This window comes from Pocillopora verrucosa, chromosome 6 (genome assembly GCF_036669915.1).
Source record: "Pocillopora verrucosa isolate sample1 chromosome 6, ASM3666991v2, whole genome shotgun sequence".
In the NCBI taxonomy this organism is placed as follows: Eukaryota; Metazoa; Cnidaria; class Anthozoa; order Scleractinia; family Pocilloporidae; genus Pocillopora; species Pocillopora verrucosa.
Window position 1 is genome coordinate 18,913,949 of NC_089317.1, and position 16,181 is coordinate 18,930,129.

The 16,181-nt window shown below is 39.1% G+C and overlaps 2 protein-coding genes across 2 annotated transcripts; both read right to left on the reverse strand.

Moving 5' to 3' along the window:
- Window positions 1-1,999: 1,999 nt before the first annotated feature.
- Window positions 2,000-11,928, reverse strand: LOC131777572 (uncharacterized). The gene is made up of 8 exons (XM_066167883.1): window positions 11,649-11,928; window positions 9,180-9,387; window positions 7,678-7,988; window positions 7,217-7,357; window positions 6,625-6,947; window positions 5,201-6,349; window positions 4,397-4,664; window positions 2,000-3,593 (listed from the first exon to the last, which is right to left on the reverse strand). The coding sequence occupies exons 1-8, from the start codon at window positions 11,817-11,819 to the stop codon at window positions 3,186-3,188; spliced, it is 2,979 nt and encodes a 992-aa protein (XP_066023980.1). The 5' UTR covers window positions 11,820-11,928; the 3' UTR covers window positions 2,000-3,185.
- A 2,579-nt stretch (window positions 11,929-14,507) lies between these two features.
- On the reverse strand, window positions 14,508-15,260 carry LOC136281928 (uncharacterized; the record flags this gene model as incomplete). Its single annotated transcript, XM_066168966.1, is given in 4 exon segments — window positions 14,508-14,545; window positions 14,548-14,642; window positions 14,644-14,705; window positions 14,979-15,260. Coding segments are annotated over 4 exon segments (477 nt in total), but the record flags the coding sequence as incomplete, so codon positions are not given.
- Between the last annotated feature and the right edge of the window lie 921 nt (window positions 15,261-16,181).

The following is a 16,181-nucleotide window of genomic DNA, read 5'->3' on the forward strand; positions in this document are numbered from 1 at the left end:
AGTAGAGCGAAGGACACTTTTGAACGTATCCATGAAATCGTTGTTGTGTAGTTCTCCAAAAAATTAAGCAAAGTTGATAGACAATCTGATAAGGATAATTTTTGACGATTATAGCATTAGTTGTGAAAAGGATGATGACGATGGGAATGAGGAAAAAAAATATCAATCAGTTATGTACAGACTAGACCGTGACTAAAGATGAGTTCTTGTTATTTACGATGATACTTCGATTACAAATGGGTATGATTGTTTGTAAATTTTTTTTTATGTTTCTAAGGGAAAAGTTATCTAATAGCATAGTGATAAAGATTTGGTCTCTAAGTATTGCAAAAGTTTGTATTTGTTGTGTAAAATGTAGTTCTTTCGTTCACATAGGTAAAATGGTTACGGTTGGTATGTTGCGTTCAATGATGGACCATGGATGTTTGAATTTACTGAGCTATAAGATACATTTATGTCAATGAGTTAAATCTTCTATTAATAAACTGATACAATACTAGAGATTATTAGTAGTTATAGAGTAGTTATTGTCACTAATTTTAGACTGTACCAAATACATTGCAATTGTGGAGTAATTTTTTAACATTCAACAAGATTCACAAATTATGTGATAGAATTCGAAACAAACCATTTAACCCTATCACGCCAATTCCTTTTTTTCTGCAATCATATAAGTGCTTAGTTGTCTGTAAATAAGAAATTTCGGCTGATAAGAGGACTTCTTCCAAGAGATGCTATAGTCCGAAATAAATGCATATGCATCCGCATTTTGCAAGGAGCACACAACTGAAAAAGATTCTTAAAGATAATTAAGAACGCAGTTTTGCCAAGCAATGGCTAAATTTGTTTTAACCCTTAAACTCCCAAGATCTGATTGCTACTTCTCCCCTGTAGCTGTTACACATTTCCTTGTAAATTATGTGCAATAATTTGGTGTTAGATCAAGATAACAATCTCTACCTGATAAGTTTGAGTAGTCTCATTACCTGTTTGCTGGATAATGTATGGATATTATTGGGAGAAGTTACATCTGATCACTTCAGGTTGTTAAAGGGTCAATAATCGGCCAATACCTAGAACTTGAAGCAAAAGAGCTCCATCACCGAATTGAATTAAACTGGATTGAGTCAGCGATGGAAATTCATTTGAGGGAGAACATCAGATACATGAACATCACGATGAAGTACCTGAACCATTGCATTTTCAAGACATTGACCGTATGGTATATAGACTATATATACTAACGTAACGTTTAGCTAAGTTACGACGAGTTTCGTTGCTGTTTGTCTGTGGTTATTTGCGGATAAAAAATGGAAATCTTTGTTATTTTAGGAAATCAGTTTCAATAGGGAAAAGTCAGTATTTATCAGCTGTGGGGAAGGGGTCGAGGGATTTTTAATTTTGTGAGGGGGGAACACATGGTTTCCAGGGGCTAAAAGAGTTTAAAGTAGGACTATAGAAAATTGATTATTGATGAGAGGGAGGGGCGCAGTGACAAAATGAGAGCGCACGTTTTGCCACTCGAGTCATTTAAACGTTGAGGACCACGATTCTTCTTCTGCAACTGATAAGCTGACGTGATTTTTTTCCGCGAGAAAACAAATGTTTTCTCCGAGGGCTGGGGGGTTGCCTAAGGAGAAGGCGACAGCGAGAAGCACCACAGCGATAAAAGTGCTACGAGCTTCGTAGCCATCTTACGGCCGCTCAACTTAGTCACTGAATTCACACCTACTTGACGAAGAAGGTTTGACAGAAACTTTCCTGAAAAAGGCAACGTTATCTGTTTTGGTTTGGGCTAGTCGCCGCAAAATGAACACAAGCAAAGCGAATTTTAAAAATGCCGCAATTCTGCTTAGTGTAGTGTTACTATGGAGATATTTTCGTTCCCATTTCTTTGCACGCATAAAACTTAAAGCGAGTTACAAGCATTTCGGCACAGTTCGCCGCTGTGTCAGCACAAGTAGAAAGTGTTGGAAGATCGATAGAAGAAAAACCTGGATCAAGTCTTTATTTGAATTTCACAGTTTGCGATCTTAAGAAACGATTAAGTCTAACCATCTTTGTAAAAGCTTCGTTTACCAATTTTTAAGGGGTAATGATGGGAATTTGTTTCTTCTTCCCAAGTTTAATCACACAATTCCTTAATGAAAAAGTACGCTGCTCAGTACTAAAATTCCTTCCAAGGGAACTTCTGTTCACGTCGTTTGACCCTTTTTATGCTTAAAACTCCATCTCTGATATCTGACCTTCTTACATTATATTTAATCTAAATTCTTAAAAAACAGAATGCTCTTTACGAAATCTTCTAAGAGTAAACGATCACAAGTGTCTTATACCAGATGGTGAAACTAACTTTAAAATTCGGCAAAAAGCTTTCTTACAAGCTGAAAGAACAATATTTGCCTTTAGAATATTCTTGTTGTTCTTCGTTCAAAATAGTAACACGTCAACTATTTGACAAAAGCCCCAAAAAAGGTAAATTGGAAGGAGATTAAAACACATGATAACTTGCTCATATTAAAGGAAATCTATTAAATCATTGAAACTATTATATGTTTGTATACTTTACGATACTATGAGAATATGACTAGACTATGCCTTTTTAACATGAGAGTACGGTCGCCCACCCTCTCTCTTTCTTTCTTGATTAAGACTTTCTCGAGTCTCTTTTACGCTTGCAGGGTCTAAAGAATACCAGAACATAAGGATAGAGATCCTGCAAAGATTTAAAGACCGACTATGCACCAGTCCTACATTCTGTCAACTGCGTAAGAATCGATGTATATCATACACTTCTTGCTTTAACTTTCATGCCTGACGAAGCCACCTTTGGGTTTAGGGCAGGGTAACGGGCTGACAACCCTGTACCGTAACAAAAGATCCTCTGACAGAAAAAGCAACAGAGGAGCCAACTACACCTGTGCGCTTAATTAGGCCTCTCGGAATCATCCAAAATGACACTGGTCTCGATAGAAGTCCTTAGTATCAGCACTGAATAAGACTAAAATAGGTTTCTATAATGTACGAACTAAGTTTGAAACGAGAAAAATTGGCGCGGGTTAGGTCAATCTATTTGCTGCAACAGTCATAAGGGATATCTTAAAACACTCTAAATCACTGTTGCTCCAAAACAGTTTACACTTGAAAAGTAAACACGTTCAAGGTGGTTGCCTAATAACCAGTGTTTACGAAGATGGTGCGGCAGATTCCCGATAGAGATGAAGCAACTTCTCATAACACTCGCTCGCATCTGGTCGATTATCAGGTTTTTCGTCCCAGCAACGCTTCATCAGATCATGCAAACCAGCTGGAGGCTCCTTTGAGCCTTGGACATGCATAGGTCTTACACCCTCAGCCACTTTTTCAAAATACTCAGGCACATTTCCTTCCACATCAAGAAGAGGTCTGCTACCATACCACATCTCCCAGAGCATTATGCCGAAGCTGTAGATGTCTGCTTTGTAATCATACAAATGGGACTTGATCACTTCAGGAGCGAGATACAAAGGAGTTCCCGTCATGGTACCCGTGATCGCTTTGGCTTCTTTAGAAACACCGACATCGGCTAGTTTGGCAATATTTTCTTGCGACAGCTGTGGGAAAATTAGATAAATTCCATGGAAATTGATATATTTTAATACCAAATTAAAAAAATTTCGACTGTTAAAAAATTAAGTCATATTAGAAAAGGGTAGTCGTCAGGAAAGGCCGAATAGAGATGAATCAGACTCTGTTACTAGAAAATGTTTTAAATCTACCACCATTTTAAACTATCTTTGAAACGCATTATAAGCAGTTTTAACTCATAGTTTTAACCTCTCTAAGCTGAGTCAGTTTTGTTCATGTTAGTTTCCGATAAAACGTATAGTGTTGTGACCGCTTGTGATTTCCATTTAAAAAATGTCCTGTAGAAACCGAGGGATTACAATATTGAAGGTTTCTCCAAGTGGAACCCGAAACAGACGAGACCTCTTTAAAGAAGGTAAGACATAGTGAAAACGAGACGCCTGGAGGTGTTAAATTGAGATGCGTTAGTCGTTATCTACAGTCACACTGGTTTTTATATGGAAAATAATGAAGTTAATGTTGAACCTTCAAAGTGCAGGAATTAAATCGAAAACTAAAGACAGCACAGGATATCATGTGCGGTCGCCCATCCAACCTCAACTAATTTCATCGAGAAGCACAAACACGCGGCTAATTTCCATATCTGACTACAACGACACTCAAGCGAATTTATAGCGTGGTCTGCCACAGGTATCCCACGTAGAAAGCAGGAAAACCGGGTGAAAGCGAGCGAATTGGAATTCGATGAAGTGCGAGAGAGTCTCGAAGGACGAAGATGATTATAATTAAAAATTGTCACGATAACCAGTACTCCCAATTTTGAACTCACCAATATATTTTCCAGCTTGAGATCTCTGTGAACGATACCTTGTCTGTGAATGTATTTCAAAGCATTGGCGATGTCTTTTGCCCATCCGATCACATCTCTCGCAGCTGTATCAGTTGATGACCTACCAGGTATATTTCTTTCATGCCGGAAAATGTGCCTCATCAAGTTTTCCTTACAGAGCTCCATCACCAGTATTGCTTTCAGCTGCTCCCCTTCCTTATGCAGTGCTGCACCATAGAACTTTACAATAAAGGGACAATTAAGCTTCCTACAAAAAGAAAACGTAACGTAAACAACCTACACTTATAAAACAGTATTTTTATTACCTATACTTCCATCCAAACATTTTCTGATACTAACAGAAAAATCTTGATCAGTCAAGAGCTTCTTCTGTTGGCAACCATTTCCCTTATTCTCATGATCTTTATGCTTGATTCAGCGCGATAATGTAAGGAGCAATTAAACGCTAGTCCAACTTAAGAGCTCTTAGAGTTATGAATTGTTGAGAAAATGAATGGTGATATGTCTCCCTGTATAGGTTTTTCCTAATTAATATCCCGATGTGCCTTAAAATATACCTAGATCTGTGTGTTCTGAAAGCGTCGGAAAAATATCCTGTGGTTAAAAAATAAATCTTCTCATTACGATGAGCTCCTTGAACAGAAAGGAATTTTACGACTAAGAAAATATCTCATCAGCTACCGTCCAGAATATATTTAGTGCTTTCCTAAGGTTTTAACTAATGGGCTTTTTTTTGTCATAAAACAATACAACATTTCACGATTCCTAAAATAATAAACCAACCTGAGTATCTCTGTTTCCGAAATGAAGCCACCAGCGGTAACTTCATCGAGCTCTTCGTTCCACACTTTCACAGCAACATCTACGGGTTTATTCTCTCCTCGTATCCTCCGTTTTCCTCGATAAACACTAGCGAACGCTCCACTTCCAAGAGGTGCATCGTCTTGCCACTCCAGATCGTCGCAACTGATGTCCATGGTGCGAACTTCTTTGATGCCAAATAGGGCCATCCCATCCCTTATTTGTACACTCTTCTCGAGGAACGGTGTGTAGAAATCTTCTACTTCTTTCTTAGAACGGTTCTCATTACTCAATTGTTGACACAACATTTTGTCCTCTTCTATGAGCTGAGGGATCCGATCTAAAACCTGCTTTAGACAAACCCGAGCTTCTTTGAGCTGTTCCATCACAAACGGCCTCAGATGCTGTTCTTGAACTACTTCATTCAGATATTCTTGGGAAGCTTTCGACATAAAGGCACACTTGTCGTTGTTGTATTGTCTTGTTTTATTCCAGTTTTCTAACTTCCCTTTAACTGCTATGGCGCCAAGTACCGGGACACCGACCACTAGGACAACCAGACCAATTGGAAACCAAAGTGGACTTGTGACCCCGATTATGACTTTTTGGGCAACGCTAAAGTCATTTGATACCGATGGGCCACTTGTTGAGCGGGTAACACCTCCAGCTAGGACAGAACCCTCCAGCGTTCGAAGTTGACCCTCGACGTAGCGGAACCTCTCCTGAAACTTTTGAATCAAAGAGGCGCAAGCATCGGAAAAGACATGGTTCTTTTCTTCCCATTCCTTTATCTTTTCTCGAAGTCGCCTCCTCAGCGCATTTTGGATGTAATTCTGAGTTATTTCCCAGCTTTCTTTAGTCTTTGGAACTTCATCCAATGTCCACGAAGAAAACTGCTGCATAACTTCTGAGGACTTAAGGTATGTGGACAGTGCACTAACAGCTTCGTCTGTTATCTTTTTGAGGTGCAACTGCAGCTGTTTTCCTACCGTATCTTGCTCTCTCTCAATACTTTGAAGGCGGTCAGTGACAAACTTCATTCTATCTATCACTTTTTTACGATCTTCGGACGAATTACGAACGAACGCTGTCGTGTGAAGGGCCATACGTGCAAGAAGATAGTCAAGCCACCTAAGAATAAAGGACATTTTCACTTTTATACTTTGTCACTATATCTACTCATGCAAAGCCAGGCTGAAGAGTTTCTTGGGTTTTTTCGCACTGAGTTAACATTTTGTGCACTGGATTACCTTCGGCTTATGCTTTTTGTTTCCTGATAAATGCATTTCACGCAGCCAATCAGAATGGAGATATTTTTCATTCCTATTATCAGAACTAAAAATACATTTTCAACAGATGCAACTTCTTGAATAATCATTCGTCGCTAAAGATTCAAGACAATTTACCTCCACTGAATCTGAAGTCTTGCTTCAATACTTTTCAAAACCATGGACTTGATACCATTCATTAGTTCAGAAAACTCTTTCGTGACCACTCCAAGATTCTGAGCTTCGATGGCTTCTTTTGCTGACATATAAATGATCTGAGATTCTGGATCTAAAAAAGGCCAGCACTCTTTGAGTTTTGTCACGATATGGTTTTTCACGTCCTCAGTTTCCTTTGACGGCATATGGTCCCACTTGTTGCAGACGAATAGAGCACAGTTTGAGGAAGACTCCCTTTGTTCGTCAAGAGATACCCTTCTTGCGTGTTCGATAAGTTTTCCTAACTGAAGGCAAAGGGACACAATTAGCTATTTGCCGACTTTTTTTTTGGTTAGTTCAGTAGTCGCTTTTTTTGTAACGTTATGCCTTACGTTATCGCTCCTATCGCTTAACTTCCTTCTTCTAGCACATTTGACGAAAAGTTTTGAACAGTTACGTTACTCTAACTCATCTTTAAAATAGAGGTTTCAAAAAATAATACGATTTTTGTAGCACATTTTTCCTTTAATTATTTTTTCAATGAGAATGCATTTCGCGCTTTAAAGTGCCTTACCCTATCTGGTTGTATTCCTCCGGCGTTATCGCTGTTGATGACGTAAATAAATGCGAAAGCCTCTGGAAGGTACTCCTTTACTATGTCATCCATGATGGGAGATTCGCCAATTCCTGGACTGTCGACTATCACGATATTTTCCTAAAAGACACGCAAAATATGAGATGTAACAGGCAAGATATTGAATATAAAAGCGATCTTTGCTTTTATTTTCATTTCAATTTCATTTCTTAATCCGCAGATCGCATACATGATTTTCATATATTCACAGTCACTGAAGCAAAACTTTGACCTTGAGGATCGCTCTCTAGAGTGCGTTTCGATTGTTTGTCATCAGACCAAGCCCAAAGTAATCACAACAGTCAACCAGAACAAAGGAAAGCATCACACAATACAATGAGAACCCAAAGAAAAAATAAGCGAACTACGTCGAATAATTACTGAACTTGCTCATGTCTAACCTTCAACAGATCGTGTGGCCAAAACAACTCAATCTTTTCGTAATCTGAGCCCTTTTCTCTGTTCGTCTTTCGGTGGACGAATTGGGAAATCTGATCGAGGTAACTCTGCTCGGAGGCTTCGGTTGGCTTTTCTAAGTGGACAGTCCTTGAGGTATCCCCTGATCCTTTGTCTTTAAAGTGCACCACCAGCTCTGGTGTATCTCCATATCTTAATTCACAGATGGCGGATGTGGTACTCAGAACGGAGTGAGGAAGAAGCTGCTCTCCAAGGATAAGATTTAGCAAAGTGCTCTTTCCTGAACTTGCTTCACCTGGTAAGTATAAACAGGTGAAAATAGGGGGGGAAGAACGAAAAAAACATCGGTAAGAATGGGTCGATTCTACTTAAGTTACGTCGAACAAGAGAATCTGCTTCCCCGGTCCTTTCCTCCAGAAATCTCTTACAAATCAGCATTTCCCTTCTTCTTCTTATTCGTTTTCATAAAAAAAACTATTCCTTCTGCTGTCCGCCATTATATAGGTTTCACCTGGAGATCACTGAGTTCGAGGTTGGCCATATTATGTGCCACGCTCAAAAGACAGAACTTCGTTAGAGGGACTATCAATACATGTTCATAGTTGGTCTGAACCAGCAGATTCCCACTTTTTCCATTCATTTATTCATAAGAAGTGTATTGTATTTATTATTAACCAGGCTGGCCAAGTTCAGTTGCAACCTGGTTTGATTGTGGGTGGTTGGAATTTAGGTGGAGGGGGGGGGGGGGGGGCTGTGTAATTAAGAGTGGGATGTTTGGGAAAAGGTGTGAGATAAAAGGACTGGTCAGTGGAGCCCCTTGTGACATACAAGAACCAAGTAGCAAACTGGATAATTGAAAAATGGTGAATAAATGAATGAGTGATCTTTAGTCCATCAATAAAAGTTGTAAAATTTAAATGATGTGAGATTCACGATTTCTGTAGAATTCAAAAAGTAATCGTATGACAGTCGAGTTTGACTAGAAGATATTAGTGATAAAGTTCTCACTGTTAATATAGCTTAAGGGAGTATATTCAACGAAAGCATTATTAAGGGAGGATAAAACATACCGAGGGTGATTTGCCCTCAGAAATATGGTTTTATCGTACTTCATGGCTCGATCATTAGCCTATTAATTAGCTAGGGTAGGATTGGTATGATAACTGAATGAAGGCCTTCTTTCCTTTTCCAGGCTTGAATTTAACCCTTTAACTTTCATGATTGACCAAGACAGAATTTCTCCTTACAATATCAGTACAATATCAAGCAGACGAAGGATGAGAATAAATAAAAATATCATATAGAGGATTATAAGTTGATCCAATACCAAATTCTCCAAACTAACATCACAAGAACTGTATGGCTCACAGTAAGGGGAATTATTAAAGAGATCTTGGGAGTTGAAGGATTAAGTCTATTGGGTGAGGAAGTTGGCGAAACTAAAATTTCAAAGAAATGGCGGTCAAATTGTTTACTTATAACAAACCTGCAACAAGAACAATGTACTCTTTTTTCAGCAGATTTCGTTTGTGGGAAGCGATTTTTTCCTTGAGGTTCTTGATGTTCTGTTCCAAAAGGGCATGAACTTTTCCATCCATACTTTGCAAGCAATCATCTGTGCGTTCGTAGAAACCGAGCAAGGTTGCTCGTTTTCTCTCGTCTTCTTTCTTTGCCTCTGTCAACACTGAAAAGGCCTGATAAATGGCACAAAATGAAATAAATGCTAAGCATCAACATTCGTCTTTGTAAATGAAAGATTACTTTTCGGCCTAACTGGTTAATTTAACCTTTTTCACAGTCATTTAAAAAAGAAAAAACCTTGTTAATAATAACATCACTTCTACCGTTCACATTGCTGTTCTGCGCGCAACTTAATTTAAGGAGTAGATTGATCAGTAGCACGCTTGCCACGCGCATATGGAAAATTCACGGATTCGCTCAAATCTTTTAAGAATATCTCGGTGCACAATGATCACATCAGATTGAGACTTTCCAAAACTGTTACACATGTGTTAAAAATGGTTTTGGACTAAACAGAGGTAGAATAAAGTATCTTTGAAAACATTGAGTCGGAGCCGAACTGTGAAGTTAGCGACAAAAACATGGCGTCACGCGGAACACGCGTTGGCTTCACTATTCACTGTCTTTTGCCAACTTGAGTTTCGTTTATAACCGTAAGACTTAACAGATGGTGAAAATGGTTTCTTTCTAAGCAAAGTGGCAAACAAAAGCCTGGGAAAGACAGATCGTTTTCAATTCATTGTGCGAGTCATAATTCCTATGTTAGAAAACAATTTACCTCAAAATGTAATGCTCATAGGTTGTTTTTCATTTGCCTTCCGTTTTTTCGGTGTTTTTATTGGAACATTGTCAAGATTTTAAATTGATTCTGCGTTCTAAACAGTTGGCAAGCGTTGTGGTCTGCTACGTGATCACACTGGTGATTGAATTACCTAATCGTATTGTTTACGACGAGTGAAGCGGAGCGAACCAATGTGTTGACATAGGCAAAATGCACAAATGACAAGCTTTTGGAACGGGCAAGGTTGCTATGTATTGTTTTCATTTGATTTGACGTTGTTGTCAATTTCATTCTCACGATCGAAAATTGAGACTATTCCAATTTCTCATCGAAATAACGTTTTTAGTTATTGTCTGAAACTACTGAATATCTCATGAAAGGTGTTTGTCATCGTAGTTTAAAATGACAGCTGTGTTAATCGTTTGTCTCACGATTTAGTCACATGGACGTGGATCGCGACGTTTCGCCTGCTACACTGAATAACTGTAGAGAAACAACGAGTGCAATTTTCTCCTTTCGAACGGATGAACAGAACGGGCGTCAATCCGTTCGAACGGATGCCGCAGTTCTCCGAATGGACACTTTTAGTTGGCGAACGGATGTCGCAATACTTCGAACGGATGCTAATGTATTTCGAACGGATATGCAAACCGTTCGAACGGTTTGTCGAACGCTTTGAACGGATTTTTTTAGGCGTTCGAACGGATGACGAACGGATAACGAACGGTTTACCTGTTCGAACGGATAACCGTTTGTGTCCGTTTTGCCTTTCACGGTCACAAATATGCATGTATCATGCGAACAAAAGCAAATTTTGATGTTTAGCCATGGCAGGAAAGGTTGCCAACTCTTCGCTGACAATTACGAAGAGTAGAAAAAAAAATCTGTGGCTTCCTTTTACCGTAGAAGAGCATCAGGTCACTCCGGGCTAAGTCCGTGGTCGTTTATTTTACAGAAATTATGCAAGCATTTCTAAGAAAATAAAGAAATGTAAACCTGATACAATCGCCAGTATCTTCCCAAGTAGTAAAAATGTTTCCGAACTACAACCACAGAGCACAAGGAAAAGCCAGGAGTGAAGCAGATTTCACCAAAATTTATCAATCCTCGATGATCTAAGAGCTGTATTTCTCAATTTGAACCCTCGAGACCCGATCGTTGCTCAACCACGCTTGCTAAATTAAGAATATTAGTATGCATGATAACCTCTCACTGTGGAAGCAAAACTTTGCAATTTCTTATTTTGAATCATTTTGCTGACACCCAGTTGTAAGAATCGTTTATGGAAGTATCAATAAGTAATTAGCCGCCTTTTAGATTGCTCTACGTACTGTTAAGTTTGAACTTAGAGAAACATTTGGCGGGTGAACGTATGCTACTATTTCTGTTCATGGAAATAAGGTTTCTTATAGTACTATTCATTTCTGAGATGCCATCATTGAATAGATCGCCATGATGTAAAATCGCAAACGATAGCTAAACTAGAATCGGGAGATTTGTTAAACAACTCGCGACTGAATCTCACGATATGATCAGCCTTTACCATTTATTAAAAGTCACACCCAGATACTTCCGCCATTGTACTGAAAATGTCGTTTATGAATTGAGTTTGCTGGTAGTCCATATTTTAAAAAGATATTGTAGAGTTCTCACCTCCTTTGCCGTCCAACTTGACTTCTTCTCTGACGACTGAAGTGTCTCTTTCACTTTTGCTTTCATTTCGTCCAACGTTTTCAGCCCTTCGGACGGAATTTTTAGTGACACCATTGTGTTTGCCATCTCCACGATGTTTTCGATCTTGTCGATGTCTCGCAATGTACTCATGTTGCAAATCGATAACGTGAACGCATATGATCAAAATTTCACCAGTTTCAAGCTTGAAGAAGCTTTGAGAATTGCGAAAAAGGAAAAACCTAAACCTCTAACGGTCTTGTTTCATTTACCACAGTCTAATTCACGCAGGGGTTCTGATTACAATAGTGCATTGTTACGGATCCCTGCCACTGACGCCATCGTCTGAGCTTGTCTGGTATTCAAAACATGACTAATCCGCCATAAGTAAATTTCGAGAAGAATTGATCAAAAATAGGTCTTGGTACATAGAGAAAGTTACGGGAAATGGCGTTTTGTTGATTGCAATCGATGCTTGTCTTTTTATAATGTTTGTCAAAGAGGAGCAATGTATCCCGGAAATCGCAAGTCCTCAAAAAGAGAGGTTAGACAAATCGATATTTCAAGCCCAAACTCTGATAGGACTCAAACTTTGGATGTCTACTCTCTTTGTCGTTGCTGACTTGTTTTTTGTTTACTTTACTCATTTGTAGTGTCATTTCTTGTACTGATTAGAACCAGCAGAATATACACAGTCTATGTTCTCTTCTTGAAACCCTATACCACGTGGACCGTCAAAAAAGTTTCATGCTCGTGAAGCCCAATGCGTCATTTGGTTTGGTTGTGAGGGTAAGCAAGCCAACCTGAGATCTACCCAGAGTTCTCTGCTGCTCGAAGAATTTGGAGAGAAGAAAGGCAAAGACACATCCTCGTGCGTTTGGCTAGTGTTGGCTTCTCGCCCTCTGAGTGCGTACACTACGCCGGTATCACAGGTCAGGGTTATTTTGTAAGGGAATATTTCGGCAACAGAACCAGGAAGTTCTTTACTGTACTTTTCCTACCGATATTAATGATGACTCCTCAGGTTATCGAGAAGTCAGCTTTGGCAAAGGAAAAAAGAGAGAAAGATTCTGGAAAGAAGGCTTTCACTGATGATATTCCTTTTGAGCACTATTCTCGCAGTGGATTACGTCTTAGGAGTGGACCATACTTGGAGTTAGTCTTAGTATGCAAATAATAAAAATTGCGATATTTACACGTGACTTCAGCTTTAAAAAAAAGCGCGAGGGGTGAAGGGATTAGCAGGAGGCTTTTCGTGATATAATGATTAAATAATTGTTCTTCTCAAAGTAATCGCAACCAAGCTCAGTCATCGCAGAAAAAAGAGCCGAAAAAATATATCCAGTGGCATTGAATCGTTACTTCCAAATGAGCTACAATGCCGTAATTTTCATTGGACCCAGGAAATGTTTTTCTTTTTGCTTTCCTTCCATCACATAGCTTCTAAGCCTAATTGGTAATAGCGCTAAACTAGATTCTGTAAGGCACCAGTGCGGTTTGGTAACAATCGAAACAAGGATTTCTTCAAAATTCTTTCTCGGGGATTACCTTTCTTCTTGTTACGTTGTTAAGAACAATTCGTCTCCTATTGTCCACTTTTTAACACATAATTTATTTCATATAACTATTTACCTGATGGTGCTATATATTGGCGAAGTTTAATCGGCCGGACACGGAAACGGAGTTTGTTTGGATACCATGTAGCTATGGTTTGAACTGAAACTCTTGAAGTTGACATTGAAGGCATGACTCGAACCCATGCATCTTCAAATTGATATATACAAGGGCTCTGAACTCTTCATCTTCTGCTGTTGATCTTTTTTAAGCACACATGAGGTGAAGGCTTGTGATGGTCTACTTCTCCACGCGCGCCTCCTTATAAAACTATAAGACGACTGGCATGGCTTGGAACCAGTCAGGCCAAAACGTATGTAAACGGGTATTGGTCAAATTGAACACGGCATTTTCATATTGATTACAAAAGGGTTTTTATGTTACTGTCATGCAATTTTAAGGTTTCTTTCAAGTTATGATGAGAAGAAATGTATTTTTGGTCGTGCAAACGCCCTCTTAACACCACGACCTTTCAGTATGAAGCGATTTTAAATACGTTTTTACAGAGAAACGCAGGATATTACTCTGGTCTTTTCAACACCTTGAAAAAAATTTTGAAAGATTACTGCCACAACACTAAGTGAAATTTTCTGTCTCCTCCTTTAAGTTGGATACGAAATCACAAAATAAACTCCAATTCCCATGCCCTTAGAGATAAGACAACGCCGTATCTGAGCAAAAAATGGCATAATTATGTAAGGGGTAACTTTAACTTCTGAATGATTTTTAATTAAACTTGCCGAATGTCCTCTACATGCAAATAAGCTCATGATTTACCTTCATCCACAAAACATTTTCTTTAGCTTTTATGGGAAATCATTTTCTGTTTCCATATGGGTTCTTGCTTAGCATCAGTCTACCACGTACTGTACTCCATCATAATGCGCGTTTCCTTGTATTTCTCTCTCTTCTATTAACCATAGCAATCAGAAATAGTTATTATAAGCACCCCAATTACTATTTTTGCCTAACTAGTAATTCTACCTTTAAATCTGAAATACGTTTAAGATGATTGCCTAATAACCAGTGTTCATAGAGGTGGTACGTAAACTTCCTGGGAGAGCACAGCCAATAGCTTGTGACACTGCCGCATCTGGTCGATTGCAGGGTTTTCCATCCCAGCAAAGCAGCATTAGATCTTGCCAGTCAGTTGGAGGCTTGATAACGCCTTGTACATATGAAGGTCTTGCACCCTTAGATTCTTGGTCCGACACATGTTCCTCTTCTTCAAAGAGGACTTTCTTGCCAAACCACATCTCCCAAAGCATTATGCCAAAGCTGTAAATGTCGGCCCCGTGATCGTATTCTTTGCAACGGATCACTTTAAGGGCAAGGTAGGCATCGGTTCCCGTTATCTTGCCTGATGATCTGAACCTCTTCAGAAGAGCGAAAACAAGAGACCTTAACGACATTTGTTCGTGAAAGCTACGAAAAGAGGTTAATAATATGAGCAAAGATGCTATAACAAGAAAATATTTTTGGACGTTTTAGGAGCTTCAAGGCTTCTGCAAAATTGACTTGGCACCGTGAACTATTGATTAAAGAGTACTTGAGCGGATCTTAACAATTATGACATTAAATTTGTAACTCTTAATTATTTGACTAATGTATTAGATAATTAATGATGAACTAACCCTCCAGAGCAGACTGAGATCGAAGCAACTGTAGAAATTAAATTCAGACTTATTTGAAACACACCAAGATTTTCTCTAGCTTGAAGTTGCGATGAACAATACCCTGGTTGTGTATGAACTCTATTGCAGTAACTACGTCCTTTGCCCAGCACAGTACATTTTTCGTGGCGGAGGTTATTCCGGAAAATCTAAGTATATTTTCAGGATTCTGAAAAATATGATTCATCAAGTGTTCCACGCAAAATTCCAATACATGGATCACCCGCAATCGATCGCCGTCCATCAGCAATGCTGTCCCAAAGAACTTGACAATAAAGGGAAAGCCAAGCTTCCTGCATAAGATATAGCAGGTAATTTAGTGTTAACAACTGACTTGAAAACGTAAATTGGCCACTGTAAAGAGTAAAAAAGTTGACGTTTCGAGCCTTAGCCCTTTGTCAGAGCGACTGACGAGGGGCTAACACTCGAAACGTCAGCTTTTTTACTCTTTACGCCAATTTACGTTTTCAACTCAGTTGTTAACACTAAATTACCTGCTATACTCTTTCACCCGACGCAGCTCCACAGTTTCTTTAGAAACTTACCCGTTTATGCATATAATATAGTTCCGTCGAACTCAGGAAATTGTCTGTCTCACAAAACATGGAGCTACCTTCTCTTTGCTCAACATCTAGAGGCGTACTTAATGCTCGGGTTATAATGAACATGCTTGCGATGCGATAATTTTTGCCTAATGCTGGAAACTGAAGAATCAATCTCTAAAATTGATAGTCATCACATTTTGCAATAGGCGTCCGAGCTGTGATCGCGTAATTAAATGGGGTTCTGGTAATTTGAGCTCACAAGCACGCTGGTAAACACATGGTTAGTGTAACATGACGAGCTTTTCTCAAGAAAAAATTCTCAGCAGGGAGGCGTAAAATGATCCATAGGCTTGTTAACAATCAAAATGTAAACAGGCGCGAGGATTCGCACGGCTTGCGCGTTAGGAGTGCTACGTAAATTTAGGACTCTTTCGCACAATTTTCTTTTTGGAAATAACTACGCAATCATAGCATGAATGGCAATATTCATAATTGGAGAATGATTCAGCGACAAGAACGGCTTAGCTAAGCCGTAATGTGTCATAACATTTGAGGATAGCCTGTTTATACTGCGTGACATGACTATCAAGTAACAGTTGTTGTAGTCTGCATTTTCTGTCCGCAATCTACAGATTGATTGGTCTTTGACACAAAGAGCGATTATCTGTTCTGTCACGAAAACA

Bases quoted from the DNA above. Each gene is read 5' to 3' on its own strand.
- LOC131777572 (XM_066167883.1), bottom strand. From the start codon at position 11,819: ATGAGTACATTGCGAGACATCGACAAGATCGAAAACATCGTGGAGATG. The intron at 4,665-5,200 runs GTTGGTTTATTA...TTCTTTTTGTAG, and splicing joins TCGGAAACAGAGATACTCAG to GAAGCTTAATTGTCCCTTTA. The intron at 3,594-4,396 runs GTGAGTTCAAAA...ATTTTCCCACAG, and splicing joins TCAAGCTGGAAAATATATTG to CTGTCGCAAGAAAATATTGC.